The sequence below is a fragment of the Penicillium verrucosum genome, assembly GCF_028828655.1.
Source record: "Penicillium verrucosum strain IBT 35672 chromosome Unknown utg000001l_segment0_segment0, whole genome shotgun sequence".
Classification (NCBI taxonomy): domain Eukaryota; kingdom Fungi; phylum Ascomycota; class Eurotiomycetes; order Eurotiales; family Aspergillaceae; genus Penicillium; species Penicillium verrucosum.
The window spans coordinates 6,504,167-6,524,785 of record NW_026643210.1 but is presented as its reverse complement, the minus strand read 5'-3'; the positions used below and the strand labels follow the sequence as shown (position 1 = coordinate 6,524,785).

The window sequence follows — 20,619 nt, the reverse complement described above, 5'->3', positions numbered from 1 at the left end:
AATTACATGTAATCCACAGACTGAATATTCTGTCTATGCCAAGTGTATTAAGGAAAAGGAAACAATACAAACCAAGAAAGAATAGTCCTTAATCCCAAAAGGGGGTTCAAGTTTTCATAAAGCCAAGAATGATATTAATTTTGTTTACTGAATTTCTATTCTGTGGCCGTATGAGACATTGGAGACCAGCTCAACGACGATATAACCAAAACTTCTCACACAGCAGTCCCGTCTGTCGGCTCCTTGTTTTTAGACCATAATCGCTTCACCAGAGCTCTGATGGAGTGCTTCGCTCCACCAATCTCATAGAGCGGCCTGTGTTCCTCATTGACATCATGCAGATAATCATAATCGACATGCACAAAAGCTCGCTCGACATCTGCGAGACCTTCTAATTTGCGCTGCAGCGCTTGGCTTACATCGTGAGACTCCCGAAGCTTAGTCTCGGGGTCCATGACGATATCAACCTCAACATAGAGCTGTTGTCCAGAATGATAAGCGCGACACTACTTACTGTTAGTCAAAATGCCGAGAACAAATCCACTCAGTCCACGTCCACAACTCACCGTATCCATCTTCTGAATCCTCTGGTCGTGAGTCAGTGTCACATAGATACACTTATTCACAAATTCACGGGGGGGCACATTTGCCCACAATCAACCACATATTCTCAAACGCAGTCGACGCCCACGAGAACAAGATAAGCAGGGCAATGCAGCACGCGCCCACAGGATCAAGATACCAGACAAATCGATCACCCACAATCGACATAATCAACCCAAACCCATTAACAGCCAGATCATTGCGGTGGTCAATGTAAAAGACATGAGCAGCCGGGTACCGACGCAAGCCATAGCAGTACAAAAACATGACGAACTTGGAGAAGATAGCAACACCCACACAAACCAGCGGCACAATATCCAGTTTCTCGGACTCAGTCTTGCCCCCCGCAAGAGCCTTAGCCGATTCAATAATCAGCTCCACGGCCACGATAGTCATCAACGCACAGAACATGATCACTCCCATTGTTTCGACGCGGCGCCGTCCAACGGGGTACTTGTATGGCTTTGGGCGCGATGACATGCGCGACGTAACTAGCATAACAACCGACGAGACGAGATCCATGAAGGCGTCTGCGGCGGTGGCAAAGAGGGCTAGAGAGCCTGTTGTCACGGCTGCGTAGAGCTGGATCACGAAGAGGAAGAAGTTGACTGTGAAGCTGGCGCGCACGGCAAGCTTCACTTTACCGCCATTTTGGGCTTCGTCCTCGGCTTTGAGGCGCTCTTCTTCCCCGGCGGAGAGGAAACCCTCGATCATTTCATTTTGGTCCTTGTAGAAGGCCGTGAGCTTTTCCTTCTCGTCATTGAAAGAGTATGGGACCCAGTTCTTTCTTGGTTCGGATATAGTTGTTTTATATTGGTTGAGGTTTAGAGGGTCATCGGGGAGTGACATTTTGTGTGGTTGGATCGAGGCCAGAGTCAAGGTTCGCCAAGGTAGCTTAACGTAGGACTCTGATGGTAGGGCTCAAGATGAAGATCAGATAAGAGACAAAAAATCTTCCGCCGATCTAAGGTTTAGGGGTCAACTCACGCCAAGACACTCGGTGTCTCGAACAACTTGAGCGCCTTGGCGTCGTGGCAGTGCCAGCGGAGTTTCTCTTGGCTTAATCAAATTGACGAGTTATAATACGAGGGGTGATACCTATTGCATACTGTTGCATTAGTGAGGTTCTTAGGGCTATTCGGAGTTTCTTCGGTGAATGAGTGGACTAGAGCTTCCAACCTTGATGCTCATCTCGCTGGTTTATATGCGTTCAATTTTGCCGACAGCATAGTTTTATGTTTGTTCTTGAAAAAGAATCAGCAAATTATCACTCTGTATAGGGCCTGTAGTACCTATCAATCTTTATGTGGGGAAATTGTCGATTCTAACATTCATAGTGTTTGGCAATCTCTCAGACAACATTTCTCCAAATATATATATATCCACAATTTTGCCACCCATTGAAAGCCAATGCATAGAATAGCTGGATATGTATAAACGAAGATACTAGCTCAATATCTAAAGCATAGATCTAACCTCCCAAGGTACCAAGGACCAAGAACTCAACAAGCTCAAACAAAAGCCTTAAATATTGACCTTGGGTTCTAGCTCGAGGTTTATGCTTATGAATTTCATGAACATACAATATTTTCAGAGCTTTCTGTAAGAGGAAAAATTAATAGGGTGTATTTTAATCCTTCCGAATGTAGCAAGATTAACCTTCATCATAAATATCCGGACTTCATATCACATGGCCACTTTCTGTAGTAATAGGATTTCTACAGTTCCTTTCTTCCTCTTACATAGTTCTCTGCAATCTACAGTACAATGGCACACCATTATCTATTATACTTCATTCATGCTTCATGATCTCATCTACTGACTAGCAATATCATCAGCAGTCATATCTACACAGTAAGGTTTATATTTTCCTGAATCTATTTCAACTTTTAAGCAGGGGGAAATAAAAAGCCACCGGGATACCATGATGAGTGTTCCGATTGGTGCCATAAGGCTGTCCGCGTAAGAACTCAGAGTAATATCATTCCACGCCGCTATGCCTTCCTGATCCAAGACTCTCCTTGATCTGGCTTTTCAAATATCAAGTGACGTATTATGGGAGGAGGAGGTACACCGGGCTGCCTCACAAAGCCAAGAAAGGAAAGGAAAGGAAATCATGTTCGTTCCCTAGAAAGTCTTCGGGGGAGCTTTTCCTTACAGCGTTTCCCCAGAGACAAGTCCCTGCATTAAGGGCGAGCCGATCTATCACGAATCCAATAACCAAGGGAATCCAGACGGAGGCTATAGCTACTAATCCCCAGCTAAACTTAGGCAACGATCCTCGTGGCCAAAGGTGAGGAGAGGGAGCTATGAGAGCTACGGACATTCCTCAAGCATCCGAGCCACCCAAGAGCTTGGAAGCTCACCTTCCAATGGCAATATTTAAACAGGCATGTCAACAACCGTATCGCACCAGGGCTCTTGGATCTGAACAAACTAAGGAAAATTGTCCGGTGATCAGACCATTTGATTTCCCTCCCTTCATTCCTACTCCTTAGTTACAGCTGCAACCTCGCGCGGAGAGCTCGGATCCTAGATAAATGTGAGGAATGTTGGGGCGGACTATCATTCGGAGGTTTTTTTTTTACCAATTAATTATTTAGTGTTTAAATGAAGAGCTTGACAGCTCGGAGTTTTTAACGTCTCGGAAAAATATTCCACGAGACTCACTGTCTTTGCAGAGCATCGCCAAACATGGCCTCCAAGCTCTTACAGAACAACACCAACAGCAGCTGGATGAAAGATCCAGGACTGCGGAGACTAAACCTGGGGATCGGGTTTATGTTATCTGCATCGGCTACAGCCGGATATTGTGCTAGCATGATCAATGGCCTCCTGGTGCTTCCCGAATGTATGTATCTATATATCTCTATGTTATATGGGAACACAAGACTAACAAAAAGAAAACAGTCTCGAGGTTTTTGGATGGCCTTGACACAAATGGAAGAGGTCTTATTATCGCCGCTGTCTCGCTGGGATCCTTTTGCGCGTTCATCCCCGGATCTTACATCGCCGACAATCTGGGGCGGAGGATCTGCGTTCTGATCGGCTCCTCGCTAGTGATCGTCGCCTCGATTATCCAAGTCGCCACAAACAACAATTGGGTCTTCTTTGGTGCTCGTGTTCTAGCTGGAATGGGAGTTGGAGTTTCGCAAACTGCTGCGCCTTTACTCATCACCGAATCGTCACACCCACGCCAGCGACAGGCCTTCACGGGTCTATACAATGCACTTTGGTTCATCGGGTCGATCACATCGGCTGCTATTGGTTTTGCTGGACTCACGATTCTAGGGAGTTGGTCATGGAAACTCCCCTGCTTAACGCAGGTGTTTTATCCGGTCCTTCAATTGATAGGGCTTTGTTTTGTTCCCGAGAGTCCAAGATGGTTGGTTTCTCGGGGCAGGAAAGAGGAGGGAATGGCTATACTGGCAAGGTATCACGCCAATGGAGACGAAAACGACGAACTTGTTCAGGACGAATTCTACCAGATTTGCAAGAGCATCAATGCGGAATCCGATAAGAGCTGCCGACGCTGGAGCACCTTTTTCGCAACTCGGAGCAACTTGCATCGTCTATCCATTTGTGTTATCCTGGGATTCATGCAAGAGTGGTCTGGAAATGGTATGAAAAACACACACAAAGCCCCCTTTGTCCCGACCCAGTTTCTAACCGAGTTCCTCCTTCCAGGCGTTGTTTCTTATTATCTAGCACCGATTCTAGAATCAGTCGGTATATATAACGCATCTCACCAGGCTGCCATCAATATAAGCATGCAGGTGTGGAACCTGGCATTTGCGGTCTGCGGAGCAATGGCTGCAAACCGATACGGACGACGAAAACTCTGGCTAATCGCAACATTGTTGATGTTCATCTATCTATCCGCCGCATCAACCATGTCAGGTCTCTTCCAAGAGCTTCATGTGCTGGAAGCTGGCATTGCGGTGGTTCCCATGCTTTTCCTCTTTTGCAGCGCTTACGATATGGCATATATGCCCTTGTTTATTGCATACCCAGCTGAAATCCTGCCCTTCCAGCTTCGTGCCAAGGGTCTTGCCATCACGCTGACCACCGATTCGATGGCTTGCTTCTTCAACCAGTTTATCAACCCGATCGCACTGGGGGCAATCCACTGGAGATACTTCACGGTGTATCTGGGTTGTCTTGTGATTTTTGGTGCGACGATCTACTTCCTCTTCCCGGAGACTAAAGGTCTATCTCTGGAGGAGGTAGCGCGGATCTTTGAAAAGGAGAAGACTTACCAGGTGGAGACGCCCTCTGATGTTTCGCAAGAACTGCTCGTCTTCGATAAGAACGGTAGCACCTCGTGATTGTGACTGTGTAATTTTTTGTTGCTGTTGGGTGTTGTAATTACGGCAGTGCTCGGTCCCGAAACAGTTCCTCGCAGGCTAAACTCCAGCAGGCTGGATACTGATGTTATCTAGGTGTCTTTCGTTACTGTTCGAAGTTTATGTGGAAGAGCAAATCCTATAGATAGTTATGTAAGATTATCCACCATTGTCTTGTAGTGTCAATTTGAATTGAATGTTTCTAATAGAAAAGATTTAACAGTCGTTCTAATTATCCATCATGGCTATTGTATTTATGTCAAGGCCTACATACATACACACCGGATTTTAGGCCGGGCAAGTTGGATTTCCCTTTCCGTTTTAGTGCTCACCCCTTATCGCCGTTTGTTCACTAGCTAGTTAACTAGTCAACTAACTAGGCGTTACTTGAGCAGCCTGAGCAAAGTGGGAGAGTAGCTAAGTCAGTAGGTCATCTTAATAAAATGCACCACCTATGCTACAATTCAACCTCGCCGAGCTCTATATAGTTACGGACCCAACCCTCTACTTTTAGTTCTATAATATCTAGGAATATCTTAGAAAGCTCTAGTTGAATGGTTTGTAGATCTGGTTTAGTATTTTATTTTATTTTTTAGTTGATTTTTTAACGGACTATCGCTCTTACTACCTACATACCACTAACTCCTAGGAATATGACCATTCTATAGTAATGGAAAGTTCTAACATACCCTTCCTGCCAACTCAAATCATTCAAACAGTTCCGGACTCCTCCGTCTTCTGGCGTTGATGATCAGGAAGCTGTTTCTGGGGAATGAGAAGTGTCAAGAGAACGGCCGCTACCGCACCAGCTAAACCAAAGGTACAGTCAGTGGACATAAGTTTTTACACCCCCTATGGCCCCACTTAGCTCACCGCCACTATATTATTATACCGCCTACCTAAAACGCGTAGTTCAAAATCACGCTAAATTAGTACGCGAATTTGTATGTTGGTCTAAAATGTATTTATATAGGTCTCAAATCATTATTCATTACTATACCTTCTATACTACCTTCTCAATTAATACTACCTTCTCAATTACTATGGCGCGGTCCAAAGAGCTTACCCCTGCTATACGTGAGCGTATATGCGAGCTTCATGCCATTGGATGGGGGTATAAGCGGATTCATACGCGTTACCCCTATATTCCCCTCCCTATAATTCGGTATACTATCAAAAAAGAGAGCGAGCGACGTGAAGGCGTGTCAAAGTCGAGATCTAGTAGGCTAAAGAAGCTTTCTAAAGCCGATAAAGATCGAATTCTAAACGCTATCTACGGAGATCCAAAGATTATGGCCGAAGATCTACTTGCTAAGGTTGATTATAAGGTCAAATACCGCTCTATATAACGCCTTTTAAACGCCGAAAACCTACGCAAATGGCGATATAGCTAGCGGCCCCTTCTTAAGGAAGAATATACACTTAAACGCCTCTAATAGGCCTTTCGTTACCGCTACTTTATACCTAAGGATTAGGCCCGTGTTTTTTAGTCTAATGAATGTATAGTTGAACGTGGGATTAGTGTTCGTCGAGAGTAGACCTTTGTTCGTCTAAAGGACTAGCCGAGAGAGGGACAATGTTAAGGCCTACCTATATAAGGGAAGTAAGTAAAGCAGATATTTTGGGCTATATTTTCTAGCGCTACCCGGCGTATAGGCCTTATCCTACTCTTTAGGGATCCTAAGGCTAAGCGTATAGGTATTATAGGCCTTATTATTAAGGATTTATACCGCCGAATCCTACCTACCTTGATTGTAAATCAAGATAGCATTTTCTAGTATGATAATGCTCTAATATATACCGCGTATATTGTACGGGATGTATTAGCTGAGATGTAGATTGAGGTTATAGAATAGCCTCCTTATTCTCCTGATTTAAACCCTATTAAGAATCTCTGGGCTTTGTTGAAAGCTAAGATCTATGAGCTTCGGCCTGATCTACTACATATACGTAATAATGACACTACAAAAGAGATTTTAGTGGCTACTACGCAGTAGGCATGGGATGAATTGGAGCTACGGCATATGGAGCATCTCTCTGAGACGATGCCGCACCGGGTGGAGGCCATCATTGAGAGCCAGGGGTGGTATACGCCGTACTAGATAGTTTTAATTCATAGAGTTTTATACCGGCAGTATATTATATAATCATAGGGGTGTGGGGCCAGGGGTGTAAAAACTTATGTCCAGTCACTGTATATAGGGGGGACTCGATGTATCATATAGTAATATTGGAATAAGGTAATTCCGAACCGGGTAGCTACATATATATAGAAGAACGCACTAATCAAATGAGAACGTACTAATTCCATACATACAACCCCTCATTTCTCATTTCTCGTCACCCGTCACATCTACAACTATCCATAATCAGTCAGATTCCAATTCCGAAAATCAATATGACAACGCCGGCTCCAACCATTGAGCTTCCAGTCACAGAAGAAACTCTAGCATTGGCATTCGTATGCTATGGTTGTAATATCTTACTAAAAGATACACTCCGCCACTTTGGCAAGGTGGAATATAAGGGACCTGGCCGCTGCACAGGCTGCGAATTTAAGAGGATATTATTTTGGTATGTATAGAACGAATTAATAACTAAGTAAGAGAGCAACGGGGCACTGTTAGAGAAATATGTATAGATGAACTGAAAAGAAACTGGTAGAACGAAGAGTTGGAGCTAAGTAAGTACGGAATGTTAGCTCTGGGGCAAGAGGCTAGGAATGGAGTGGTTGAGTACTCACATATAGCACCACAAAGCATTATCCCATGTCATGCGAGGTTTCAGCAGCTTCAATGGAACCATAGCTCGAGAGCCATGGAGTCCCTCAACTATGAAAAACATGATCGTGAAGGCAATCCAAAGAACCAAGGTGGCGATGACAACACCGAAGCTCCACGCTTTGGTCTGGCCACCCCATTGCAGAGCCAAGGTAAAGCACACGAGAGAACCGAGTAACAAGGAAAACCCAGGAAGGTCAAGCTGTAAAATTATCTCTTTCCAAGTGGCTGGGACAGGCTTGATGTGCCCGGGCACCCGCAAGAACAGTAAACACATAATGACAATCGGACCTCCAAGAGGCAGGTTGATCCAGAAACACCACCGCCAGGAGACCTCACTCGTAAAGACACCACCGAGAACAGGCCCCAGGATGGTCGATACCATAAAGACTCCCATCCAGCTACCGATCAATACTGGACGCCTTCTTGGCTCGGCCACGACACTAATAAGAATAACAGATCCACCCAGAGTCCCCGCAGCCCCCAATCCTTGGATTGCTCGACCGATGATTACAGAAAGTCTGTTCTGAGCAGAGGCGGCGACAATGCTGCCAACCAAGTAAAAACACCACGGAGCTTAGGTAAACCCATTTGATGCGGAGATATTTATACATCTTGCTCCACATCGGAGAGGATGCCCCAACAAGGAGAAAAGTGGCACTCCCGTACCATCTGACATCATTCAATTGGTGGAAGTCATCGGTGATGCCAGGAATAGCGGTCGCAATAATCCCAATCTCGAGGGCGGCCAGGAGAGTGCTCATAAAGATGGTGACCATGATGAGAAACAATCGCAGGCCCGTTATGTAAGAAGGCTCTGCGGTCAAGTCCTTCTCATCGTCATGCTTCTCTTGGTCAATTTCTGCTGGGGTGTGCTGGATATCGGTAGATGAGGTTGTCGGATTAACCACTCTCGAATTGGCTTTCGACACCTCCCCCATGTCGGGGTTTTAGGAAGACATGTCTCTTGGCCTTTTTCGCTATCTGATAATGGCTTCGTCCGCCAAAGAACTGGCTTCCACCTAGGCAAGTGATTTAGTATCATTCGTCTGCCGGATACTAAATATCGAAGCTTAATTAGGATTAGCGCTAGGCTCGTCCGTCGGGCCGCAACCACTAGGCCTATTAGGGACTAGTTTTACTTTCGACCGCCGGGCCCACTCCTAAAAGGCCCCCCAACCCGCTTCGACCGCCGTCAGGCAAAAGAACCCCCTTGCCCACCAGCCATCTGCCGTATATTTTTTTAGTCACATCTCCGCAACACATCAGGTCTCGGTCAATCTGTAGATACGATGTCTCCGCCCCATGCACAGCGCCGAAAGCTCCGCAAGGGGACCCGCAGCTGCTGGTAATGCAAGCGGCGGAAGATGAAATGTGTATTCGATCCGCTCGGTAATACAATATGCAAGCCATGTCAAATTCGAGTATCTAAATGCGTTAGCCAAGAGTTTCCCGAAGGAGCCTGGATCCCTGATGACGCGAACTGGTGGAGAAAATATCGATACCAGCGAAGGACAAACACCTTTGACGTCCAGTGAACATGGGAAAAGGTCAAGCTATGGTATTCCGACACCAGAATCGCCGATTCTAACAGCCTCGGCGTCTCTTGACTTCTATAGATCACCGCAGGTGTGTTTCAAGATCCTACCGCCATTCGATTGTCACTCATACCTTGTCTTAGCAACCATCGCCCGAAGATCGTGTCTTTTCTAATAACCTTGGAAAGCCAGAAGTCGAGGTACCTGTCTCGCATAACAAACATGAGAGGCTTTCACGGCTCTTACTTGAATCACTGCCCTCACAAAAAGACACCGAGAGAATATGTCAAGCCGGGGGTGATCCCTTGATTCTCGCCCATGAAATCTTAACTATGTCATACGACACCCTTTCCAAAACATCACTGAAAACGAGTGAAGCTCTGTTAAATATCCCCAACGCAAATACACACCCTGTTCTAATAGCAAGGTATATGCTCCAGCTTGCCACCGTCTTGCAGCATCTACACCCCGATCTCCACGAAGGAATAAATAGTCTCTCAGAGACGCCAAGGGACACAATGGAACGATTAGCAAATCTAGCTATCGATCTCGTGATAATAAGAGATGAGTTTCTTGGGAGCATTGAGGGATTAGAATCTATCATGATTGAGAGCATGTATCAGGCGAATATCGGGACTCTACGACGAAGCTGGGTATCAAATCGAAGAGCCATGGGAATTGCTCAGCTGATGCGTCTTGACCGATCGGATCATCGGACTCAGTTCGAAGTGCTCGAACCGAACACGAGATGCCACCCACAGCTCATGTGGTTTCGAATCGTGTTTCTGAGTTGCAGCTGAGACAGAAGAACTACCCCGCATACATGAAATGTGATAACGTGATACGTGATGTGACCATATATGTATACAACAAGCAACAGGAGTTCACCATGAGTACACAAGGTTGAAGCCAATCATTTGAAAGGATTACAAAGATATATTTCTTCATTTCGCAGTCCGGTATTCTGATCGACTAAACATTATTCTCAGCCTCGACCAACGAGCGGCTCTGTGGTGGCCTCTCCCAGCGAAAGCAATACTGTCCCATCTTCATTGCAGTGAATCTAGACCGATGGCCAGTGATCCAGTTTGGCTTTCCATCCCAGGTTGTACCCATCACGAATGGTACATTGTAGTCGGGCACTGTTGGTAGGTCCGGCCATGTAAATCGGTGTGGTGCATTGAGATACCTTTCCATATCCCCATCGGATCTTCGTACTGCTACCCATTCGTTCAAGAAGTTGCGAAACTTCGATACGTCAGAGTCAAGTTCGCGATTAACAATCCATTCCGAGATACTTTGCACCATGTCTATATGTCGATCCCAGTGGGGGATATCCGAGAAGGATGTATCGTTCGTAATAAGCTCGTAGAGTGTGAAGACGACACCAGCAACATCGTCTCGACCTTCGTATAACCGTTTCTTCCCGGATGCAGCCCGGTCGAAGTCGAAGAGGACGATCTTATGTGTGCAAGGATCAATTAGTAGGTTTCGGGGAGCGATATCTTGGTGCATAATCCCTAGTTCTAGGTTGAGAAAATCCACGACTTGAGTAAGCTGTTGTAGCCACTCGAATCGAAAAAGGATCTTTGGATTAGCGAGAGTTCCACCTGGGATGTACTTCGTTGTGAACCCAATCACCCGGGACTCGTGGTCTTCAAGGACAACGCGATCGAATGGGATTATGTTAGGATGTGGCGGTAGTCTCTTAAGAATGTTGAGTTCATCCCAGGCCATTTGCATTCTCAAAGGCTTGTTCAAGACGTTGAACTTGAAAACAACCTTTTGGAGAATCCTAGATTCGTTTTCGTTTTCGTACGATACAAGATCAATGAACGGTCCAAGCCGGTCAAGCTCTTGGAGCTTAGAGTACTGAATTGTACGGCAATCGGCTAGCGATCCACAGAGTGAGAAAGGGATATATGCAAGAAATAGAGTATCCTCCTCTCTCGGATCTGTCGAAACCCCGGTAAGGAGCCCATCGTCGTCGACCGAGATAGCGCGAACTTCCGGCGATAGATAATCGGCCAATCGCGCCAGAATCGAGAGCTCCCTATCCTCTTCAGGCGGAAATAGTTTGGCAGTGCCTTTGACCTTGATCATCCGAAGTTGATCCCAATCCCAGACGTTGCAATATGTTTCGGTGGTGGGGTTTTCGCTCGGGCCGCAGTAGTTCTGGCCTTCGGACCAGAATCTGTCTTGAGGGTCGATCATGGTAAAATGGAAATGAGTGGCCAGTACAAAGTGTTTCCAATGTGGGTGAGCGATTAATTTCGACCTAAGGATTGTTTTCGTTTTCCTTAAATAGGTAGAGACACAGGCCAGGTCGCGTGGACGACCTGGCAATAAGCCCCCTTCCCCCTTGTTATGTCTATACCCACATCCCATTTCGTGGACTAGGCTCTATCTACCGAGTTTACCTACATAGCTCTAAATTTTCCACCCTTCGCCGTGCTTCCACTTAATGAATCTCAACACAATGAAAAGAGCCGCACCAGTAACGACAGTCATAGCACTGAAAAGTTGCGCTTTCCAAAAGACAGCATTCTCGAGATCCAACAAAGCGCCCGCGATAGGGTTACCAATCAGCAACCCCAAGCCAGCAAAGGTAAAGCACATTCCCATTCGGGTCCCCACAATACTCATATCCGCGGTGATCTTAGCAACGATAGTCGGGGGCAATGAGACAATTGCACCAGATGCATATCCGTAAATGATAGCGAAGACGATAGTTCCAGCCTCGTTCCTAATACCTATCCACGCGAAAGCTAAGACGGTAGCTATCAAGCTAATTGGGACGATGGTGTTGAGGGAGCCGATACGATCGGCGAGTAGACCGGGCGTGATACGGCCAAACACGGAGGCAGCATTAAGAATGGCAATGCTGTAGAAGGCAATATTTTCGTTGGAATGGAGGTAGGACGTGAAGAAGGTGGGCAGGTAAAAGAAGGGGAAGTATAAGCCAATAAAGGCGAAAAACAGTGCCAGACTAAGCACGATAAAGGGTGATTCTTTGAATGCGCTCGGGTCGATCAGCCTTCGCGCCTGCTTCGGAGGTGGCAGGCGCATTTTCATCACAGCTAGGGAAAATAACAGTCCACCGAGGGCAATAAATGCGATAACACGAGTCGTCCAGCCGAAGCCCAGAGGGCCGATCAGCTTGTGAAACACAGAAGGGAAGATCACGGAGCCTTAGTACAAGTATTAGCGATCTAGTGTTTTTCCTTCTATCAATATTCAACACTTACCGATGCTACCTCCCGAAGCGGTTATACCTGTGGCCACTGCTCTCCGCGAGGTAAAGTAGGTGGCCACAATAGCGACACTAGGAAGGAACAAGAAGGCGCAACCAGCTCCCACGGCGACACCATGAGCTAAGAAGACCTGGTAATACTTGGTTGACAAGGAGGTCATCATTAAACCAAATACAACTAGGAACGAGCCAATGGCGATGAGGGTCTTGAGATAGCCCTTGTCGAAAATGGGACCGACAACGACTCCGACGATGAAGAGAAGGAATCCTTGAATTGTACCAATCCAAGAGATCGAGGATGCGGAGTACCCAGGCAGGAGAGTCTCTTCATAGTAACTCTGGAAGACACCAAATGTATTGACAATTCCCCTAATATTGGTTGTGTTAGCTCATTGGATGATACAATTTGAAACGTCGGATGTCAGGCTGGAGTTCACCAAGAATTGAAAAACAGGAAGAAAGCACCCGCTACCTGAAGCCATGCTGTAAGTCCTCCATTCGGTGGAGGGGGAGGTACCCCTAGTTGATTTGCTGTCTGTTTTTCTGACTCGGATCCATCAGACTCAGCGGCAGGTAGTGATGCAGGAGGGTCTTGTAGAGCGGGATGCTTGTCCGTTTCAGAAGACATGGTATGTTGGAAGTATGGAGTGATCTCCAAGGTCACTTTATAGTCTGAAAAAGGACTTTGGGACTTTGGGACTTCGGGAAGGTAGTTCAATGCAACTTGTAAGTGCTAATGCAATTTTTCTTTTCTTTCTCTAGTGCCTAGCAGCTCAAAATATAGCTTGAGACTACAGATTTACCTGTAGAGCTCGGCCTTTCGGCCTTTTCTCACCTGGAGAGCATTTGTAATAACATAGGACTTCATCTACGGTGTTGGACCCACAAAATGCGGACTCTAAAAGGGACTAAGCTTTGGGATCTGCCCAACAAACGAAAGATCAGATGTAAAATACGACATCAGGGGATCCGAAGGATTTCGCCAGCGTCAAATCAGAGAAATTTCTCATTGCACCATTTTTGGTTGCGGGTAATGTAAGCTGCAGGAAGCGGCCTACAAGCGAATACGACGTCTTAGTTCGTTCAGGTGTATCGCGTTGATGAATAATCTTAAAATAATCCATGGATCTTCCAAGGTTGACTGGCTTCAACCCCAATTGCAAAACTCGTCGGATTATCCCATATGAGAGTCTTCCTGGTAGCAAGCCGCCTTGTATTCGTAAATAAATGTGCCGCCAAAAAAAAAAAAAAAAAAAAAGGTAAAACGGGGGAATGAGGTACGGCTTTAGGATGGAAATTTTGTAAATTTTTCATCTAAGTGATTACCCCTGCCAGGGGAAGAAGAAGGTACAGGGGTGTGCGTGTCAGCCTCAGTTTCTTTTACATAAGTTGCTGAGGTGGCCCTGAGTTGGAAATGCCGGTTAATATGATATATAATATGATATATAACATAACCTGCCTGTTTCAACAAGCTAGTAGATGGGATCATGGAGGGAGCGCTGTATACTCCGGGCAACTATTGTCACTGAGACAAGCTGACAAAGAATCATATCTTTCCTCGGTCATGTGACCCTCATGTGATCTAGCTATGTATCTGCACGTGCCTGCCAATGTGGGCCCCGCCAAGAACAAGCTTACCATTATATATACCATCTACTCCGTACAACATACACCAATTTGCAAGTCATTTAGTACGAATAGTACAGTATTCAGATGAAATAAAACGTTAGAATTACTAGTTCAAAAAGATCGGTAGGATCTACATTAGCGAACTTCTTACGGGGATTTAAATAAAAAGGCATGTATTCCAAAGAAAAAGACCACTAAAAACCACTAAAAAGACATGCAAAAACGGCCAAATATTCTTCTATTCTTGATCTGAAACTTAACACTACTATAGTGCCAAGCTTATTTCATACAACATCCGTGGACAAGGCTTAAAACGTGGCCCGGGCCACCAGCATTTGAGCGTCATACTACGCTGCCACAGGAATGACGAAGATTTCCCTCCTGAGCTTCAACCGTCCCAAGGAATCCTGTCGTTACAAGCGTGCCGCCTGAAATGAGGGATGATACCATGTTTCGGGCTAGTGAGTCGTCCGAGACAGTCAATTGCTAACACGATTCTTTCTTCTATCAAGGCATTAGTCGTACGGAGCTCTTCTTCCGTGGGGACTAAGGATGCATCGTGGGAGCGTAATGAGCGCTTAGTGCGCTCTAACTCATCGGCTGTGGATCGGTCGTGGATCACGCTAATGACTTTGATGCCATATAGCGGGCTAGTTGATAGACGAAATGACTGATAGTTCCGGTGGCTGCGTTCTGGATGATCCAGTCTCCGGGTTCGAGGTTGTGGTATTCCCTCAACAGGAAATAGGCAGAGGCAATTCCCATGCGCAAAATTGTCGCAAGGTGCAGCTTGACAGTGGACGGAACGAGGATGAGATCTTCTTCCATGAACACGGCATGCGTTCTCCACGTGCCCCTGTAGTGGGCTCGGAGAATAACGAGGTCGTCAACGGCCAGGTTGCTGACGGCAGAACTGATTTGGATAATGCGACCTGCGCCATCGGAGCCTGGAATTGCCCACTGCTCGCCGTCCTGGCCCGTGATGGTGCTCTTGGGCTTGGTAGGGTATTTCCCGAGAATAACGGGAAAGTCCAATGGGTTGACGGGGTTTCCGAGGAACTCAACGCCGACCTCCTCCGGCCGATAAGTGGGTATGGGCTGTGTGATGAGCTGAATCCCGTTGATTGGTTTGGGGGGGGCATAGGTGAAAAGGAGGGATTCGGCCATTGTGGTGTGAAAATTGGACTCGTGTGGAATGACGGAGGGAGAAGGTCTAGATGATCGGTGATACCGTCCTTTGCACTCGTCCGGATTGAACTTTTTATATAGCCTTGCTAATGAGACCGAAAATCTGTCACTGTTGCATAAGATCCGCACCGCGTTGCGCAAGATCTGACATTCATGAAGTGGATTCAGGAACCACCAATAAATGCTAGAAGCTTGACTGTACAAGACTTCAAGGGAGGAATCGAGCCACGGTCATACTGGTTGTGATTGTATTGGATGATTGAAGTGGATGGTTAGTCGAAGTGGATGGTTGATCGAGGTGGATTGACGAAGTGTTGGATGGTTAATTGAGATGGATAGTTGATTGAGGTGGATCATCGAAGTGGTTGTGACTAGTCTGCCGATGGTCCTGAAGCCGAAGCCCGCCACCGTCAGACTCGTTGGGATTGAAATGGATGATTGAAATGGATGATTGAAATGGATGATTGAAGTGGATGATTGAAGTGGTTGTAACCAGTCTGCCGATTGTCCTGAAGCCGAAGCCCGCCACGGTCAGACTGGTTGTAATTGAATTGGTTGATTGAGGTGGACGGTTGGTCGAGGTGGTTAATTGAAGTGCTTATGACTAGTCTGCCGATTGTCCTGAAGCCGAAGCCCGCCACGGTCAGACTGGTGAATGTTGATGATCGACGTGGCTGATCGACGTGGTTGATTGAGGGGGGTAATCGAAATGGTTGTCACCAGTCTCCCGATTGTCCTGAAGCCGAAGCCCGCCACGGTCAGACTGGTTGTGGTTGAAGTGTTTGATTGAGGTGGATGGATCATCGAGGTGGATGGTTGATCGAGGCGGATGCTAGTCTGCCGATTGTCCTGAAGCCGGAGCCCGCCACGGTCAGACTAGTTATGGTTGAATTGGATGATTGAGGTGGATGGTCGAAGCGGTGGATGGATGATCGAGGTAGATAGTTGATCGAGGCGGATGATCGAGGTAGTTGTAACCAGTCTGCCGATTGTCCTGAAGCCGGAGCCCGCCACGATCAGACTGGTTATGGTTGAATTGGATGATTGAGGTGGATGATCGAGGTGGATGGATGATCGAGGTGGATGGATGATCGAGATGGTTGATCGAAGAGGATGGTTGATTGAGGTTGGACAGTCCTGTCACAACTCTCAAACAAAAAGTCACGAATGTGATATAAGTCTAGGCTACCTCAGGCCGCGATCGGTGTCTTGCCTGGTTCGATACCAAGTTGAAACAAACCCAGGAGCGTTCGCTGTGCACTATGAAAATGAGGAACTCTATACATATCATGAGCTATGGCAGATTGTTAAACAAATTTCCTTCAACACCAGATTCGCACCGGGGTCTATTGTCCCATTATGCCTCGATCCCACTATAGAATTTGTGGCGGGCCTTCTGGCTCTTATGGTTTCTGGTGCAGCATACGTTGTTCTTGACCCAGGGGATTCTCTGAAGCATAAGTGAGCTATCGTGGCTGATGGATGCAGTTCTGTCAAACCACTATATAGATATTTGTTTGAACAAGCTATATTGGTGGAGGATCTCCTATCTAGGAATGGGGCAAACGAAGGATATTTCGTCAGCCCGGCACTCATTACTGCCTCAAGTCCATCGGATTTTGTCTATTTGATCTATACTTGTGGTAAGTGATAGCGTATCTAGGTAAGAAATATCGACTAAGGAGAGAACCTTGAAAGCTAGCACTCTTTTTAGGCTCTACCAGAACACCAAAGGAGTCTTATTGAGCCACCGCTCAGCAAGCCATGGGATCAGCTAATTCGAACTCAACGGCCGCAGGCGGCGGTTACTCTTTTATAATCCCGTGTTCTCCGCGGCCCAAAGAACTATTCTCGCTACACTGGCAAAGGGTGCCTGTCTCTGCCTGCGCGTCTAGCAACAGCCTTTCCCGAGGTGATTGTCAACCTCAAAATTGATGCTCTTGGCATCACTCCTTCGGCGCTGTCTCTGCTTTCTGCAGTCCGAGAGAGTGTGATTGGCGCGAGGTCAGGGTCTCAGCATAATCTTGGAGGGGACAGGAACTTAGCTTATTTGCTATGGCTGGCTAGCAGGTCTGGTTTGACTGTGTATTTTCGATATGGATTTTAGGACGTTTCTCACGTTATTTTGTGTGTCTGTGAGGATAAGGAGGAATGGAGTATGGTCGGCTTATGAGGGAGGTCCTGTGCGCGAGAGGATAAGAACGTGATGTTTATATGTTGGCATTTATAGATAGCTACATGTTAAAGTCCAAACTACGCCACTCTACTCGACCTGTGGCTTTCGAGGGGCTTTTGATATCTAAGTGCTAGTTTGACCTTCCTAATACACATCCCAGCGAAAACCTGGCTGTTTAGCTAGCATATCAACCACGAGCCGACTACATATTCCAAATACAGCTTCTACTTTACAGGAAAGTATCTTGTCATCTATTGAATCGATTGACTAATTATTCCTTGTCTCGTCATCGTAGAATGATGTCTCCACGCTGCCAAGACCAAGGCCCCAAAGACTCAAGGATGTAGAAAAAAAAAAATGTAAGGAAGTGTCATGCACACTCCCTATAATCATTGAAGGTGAACACGGCGGACCATCGAGGTTGACCGATAGAAGAATCATGGAAACAAGCTGCAAGCATAAGACAACCGTGAAGAAAAATCAGAATAACCAACCATTACAGCAGTGCAGATCTCGAATAGCTGTGCGCGAGATATAAAAAGATAAAAAGCGGAAGAAAAAAAAAAAAACAAGAGCAGAGGGGGAAGAAACAAAGCTTACGAAATAAAAGCAATTGATCATATCCCACTTTGGATAACTTTGTTTCCCCAAAACGCCGTCCGAGTGATGAAGCCGGGTATATCCAGCACCGTGATGCAACATGTACTGAGAATGAATAAAAAGAGTAGGGGGGAGCCAAAATAGGCATCGAGTACTCCCGGCCTTGCAAGACAAGACTCGACTCGAGCCATCACCCCATCACCCCTAGGTTAATATGGGCAAATTTGGTGTTTCATCAAAAATAAATAAACAGAAACAGAAACAGCTTTTGGTTGATACGAAGTGATCATAAACCCCATTTCGTCATCTAGCACCGATACCGAACATGCCTACCCCGTAGCTAGCGCTTCTTTCAGACATGGGGGTTGACACCTTAGCAACGTGGTCCTGATTAGATTAATTTTTTTAAAACAGGGTTGGCTAACTGCGGGAATGCGATACCTTCTTGCGTTTCTTCTTCCCAGATCCCTCGCCGTTTGAGTAGAATCCGGGGTCATCATCATCATCCACAAACCCTTCGCCATAGCCGGCAAAGCTATTATCATCGTAATTTCTCTTGCGACCTCTGCTAGGCCGTGGCCGCTCTGCTTCCTGTGATCGTGGAGATGCGGCATAGGATTGCATAGAGGGACGACCCGCAGTTTGAGCTGGGGCAGCCTTCTTGCTGGTCTCGCCTGGAGCTGGATTCTTGGCCTGCTTTTCGTGACCCAAGATATCTTCCCACCAATCATTGTTAGGAATCGGTCCAGGTTCCATTTGCATGGCTCGCGATTGAAGATTTTGTAGCGCCGAATCCATATCTGAGACCTTGATGGCCTTGCCATGCACCTTCTGGTTCTGCCATTCCTCTTCAGGCCATAGAGTCATGTACCTCAGACTGCCAGGAGCGCCAATCTCCTGCTTGTGGGGTTTGTTCCGTCCGGCGAGTCCCAGTCCTTTCAGCTTTCCTTCGTATGATTTCCTGAGGCGGTTGATTTTCTCCCCCGTCACGGGGTCCATGCGTGCTACCGAGTGCGCGATTGAGCCTAACCCATAGAGAGAAACGAGATCCACTGAAGGGTCTGGACCAGTAACGATCGGAGCTGTCAAGGAGTAAAAAGCAGTGTTAACGACTTCAGTTCCTAGAATGTGCAAGATCAGTGCATTCATGCAGCTACATGCAGCAGATGCCATGATGCATTTTGGGGAATCTTACAGCTCTTGCAAAGATGGAAAGCCGAGGTTAGCTCTTTCTGAAGAGAATCGAAATCGAGACTGAGGGTATCTGCCCGACGAGTTGGCTCTGTATCTACATCCATAGCGTCGGGATCTGTCGAGTGCTGGCCTTGCCCGTTGGCAAAATCGTTAGTGCTTTCAGTTTGCAAAGACTGCCGATCGTGGTCGGTGGGTCTGTGTTGTGTTTGTTGCTGTGTTTGTTGCTGAGCGGGAGCTGCTCCCGAGTTTTCTGCCGAGTCCTGTATCCCCATATTGAAAGATTTTCTCCCCTGATCCACATCCTCTGAAGTCGCATTCGCAGGGTGACTGCTGACGCTGCTGGCGGGAGTGGGGAACGAATTGGTTGTGCTCATTGTGGGCTGCTGAGAGACTTGGGTAGACATTGGCGCAGAGGACGGAGGAGAGGAGATGTTCGGAGGTTGGACCGTCGCCTGATTCGGTGATGTATGCGAGGATGTGAAGTTGGCGGCATGACTTTGTTCATTCACCGACATCAACGGAGGAGATGTCGGGGTCTGGGGAATGTGTTCCGAAGAAATGGGCAACCGATGGTTCTCTTTGAGAGACCCGGCGGGCGAGGAAGGCGAAGGAGGTCTTGCTTGAAAGGATGTGAGGTGAGTGCGATCAGACATGAGAGCCAAAGGAAAAGTTCAGCATGCAGAGACGGTATTAACCAGAGCGGCTCTGGATCCGAATCGCAAAGTTTGATCCCAGTGCCTGGAGAGGGGGGCACGATCGACGGTCGCTCAAGCAGGCGAACAGGTCATTCAACGGGCGGACTAGATCATCTGCATTCCAAGGGACTGAACTGAATCCCTTTAAGTGTTACAGATTGGGTGGCTGATGAGTGGCGGTGGTGAAGGAGAGTGATGATGGAGAGACGATCCTGTGGTCAAAGCCGGCGAGGATGACGGCGAATTGATCAATTCACGTGACCGGTCTTGGCCCGATGTACTTTATTTGGCACCTGCATTGTATATTGTATATTGTATATTCTATTGATTTTATGTATAAAGTATGCATTCATCTATTCATCCATTCATTGTCATTTGATCTCTTTATTCTCAATACAATGTGACAATAGGAGTGCATCGATCGAGGACGGCTCATATCATCGCCTTAGCGAGTGGCGAGAACAACAAGTCGCCCAAAAGCAAACTTTATTCAAAGACCTTTTGGGACTATATTTACCAGGATGAAATTCCTAATGCTTGCTTAAATATTTATTGCATTAACATATGTAGGATAGGATATACAACTTCGATTATGTCGCACTCTTTAGATGTTGGAT

General features: G+C 46.7%; 8 protein-coding genes across 8 annotated transcripts; 1 reads left to right on the top strand and 7 right to left on the bottom strand.

Annotated features, from left to right (window-relative positions):
* Positions 1–215: 215 nt before the first annotated feature.
* On the bottom strand, positions 216–1,452 carry N7516_002416 (cation diffusion facilitator family transporter; the record flags this gene model as incomplete). The annotated part of the gene is made up of 3 exons (XM_057215136.1): positions 216–506; positions 567–587; positions 655–1,452. 3 exons carry the CDS (start codon positions 1,450–1,452, stop codon positions 216–218), a joined length of 1,110 nt encoding a protein of 369 aa, XP_057077019.1.
* Positions 1,453–3,297: 1,845 nt separating this feature from the next.
* On the top strand, positions 3,298–4,931 carry N7516_002415 (General substrate transporter; the record flags this gene model as incomplete). Its single annotated transcript, XM_057215135.1, has 2 exons — positions 3,298–3,454; positions 3,514–4,931. 2 exons carry the CDS (start codon positions 3,298–3,300, stop codon positions 4,929–4,931), a joined length of 1,575 nt encoding a protein of 524 aa, XP_057077018.1.
* A 2,391-nt stretch (positions 4,932–7,322) lies between these two features.
* On the bottom strand, positions 7,323–8,670 carry N7516_002414 (uncharacterized protein; the record flags this gene model as incomplete). Its single annotated transcript, XM_057215134.1, is given in 4 exon segments — positions 7,323–7,415; positions 7,436–7,496; positions 7,693–8,277; positions 8,297–8,670. The coding sequence occupies 4 exon segments, from the start codon at positions 8,668–8,670 to the stop codon at positions 7,323–7,325; spliced, it is 1,113 nt and encodes a 370-aa protein (XP_057077017.1).
* Positions 8,671–10,239: 1,569 nt separating this feature from the next.
* On the bottom strand, positions 10,240–11,481 carry N7516_002413 (uncharacterized protein; the record flags this gene model as incomplete). The annotated part of the gene is made up of 1 exon (XM_057215133.1): positions 10,240–11,481. One exon carries the CDS (start codon positions 11,479–11,481, stop codon positions 10,240–10,242), a length of 1,242 nt encoding a protein of 413 aa, XP_057077016.1.
* Positions 11,482–11,697: 216 nt separating this feature from the next.
* On the bottom strand, positions 11,698–13,148 carry N7516_002412 (uncharacterized protein; the record flags this gene model as incomplete). The annotated part of the gene is made up of 3 exons (XM_057215132.1): positions 11,698–12,458; positions 12,516–12,889; positions 12,958–13,148. 3 exons carry the CDS (start codon positions 13,146–13,148, stop codon positions 11,698–11,700), a joined length of 1,326 nt encoding a protein of 441 aa, XP_057077015.1.
* Positions 13,149–14,767: 1,619 nt separating this feature from the next.
* Positions 14,768–15,316, bottom strand: N7516_002411 (uncharacterized protein; the record flags this gene model as incomplete). The annotated part of the gene is made up of 1 exon (XM_057215131.1): positions 14,768–15,316. One exon carries the CDS (start codon positions 15,314–15,316, stop codon positions 14,768–14,770), a length of 549 nt encoding a protein of 182 aa, XP_057077014.1.
* Positions 15,317–16,217: 901 nt separating this feature from the next.
* N7516_002410 (uncharacterized protein) lies at positions 16,218–16,595 on the bottom strand (the record flags this gene model as incomplete). The annotated part of the gene is made up of 2 exons (XM_057215130.1): positions 16,218–16,517; positions 16,578–16,595. Coding segments are annotated over 2 exons (318 nt in total), but the record flags the coding sequence as incomplete, so codon positions are not given.
* A 1,815-nt stretch (positions 16,596–18,410) lies between these two features.
* Positions 18,411–19,960, bottom strand: N7516_002409 (uncharacterized protein; the record flags this gene model as incomplete). Its single annotated transcript, XM_057215129.1, has 3 exons — positions 18,411–18,500; positions 18,555–19,195; positions 19,309–19,960. 3 exons carry the CDS (start codon positions 19,958–19,960, stop codon positions 18,417–18,419), a joined length of 1,377 nt encoding a protein of 458 aa, XP_057077012.1. The 3' UTR covers positions 18,411–18,416.
* Between the last annotated feature and the right edge of the window lie 659 nt (positions 19,961–20,619).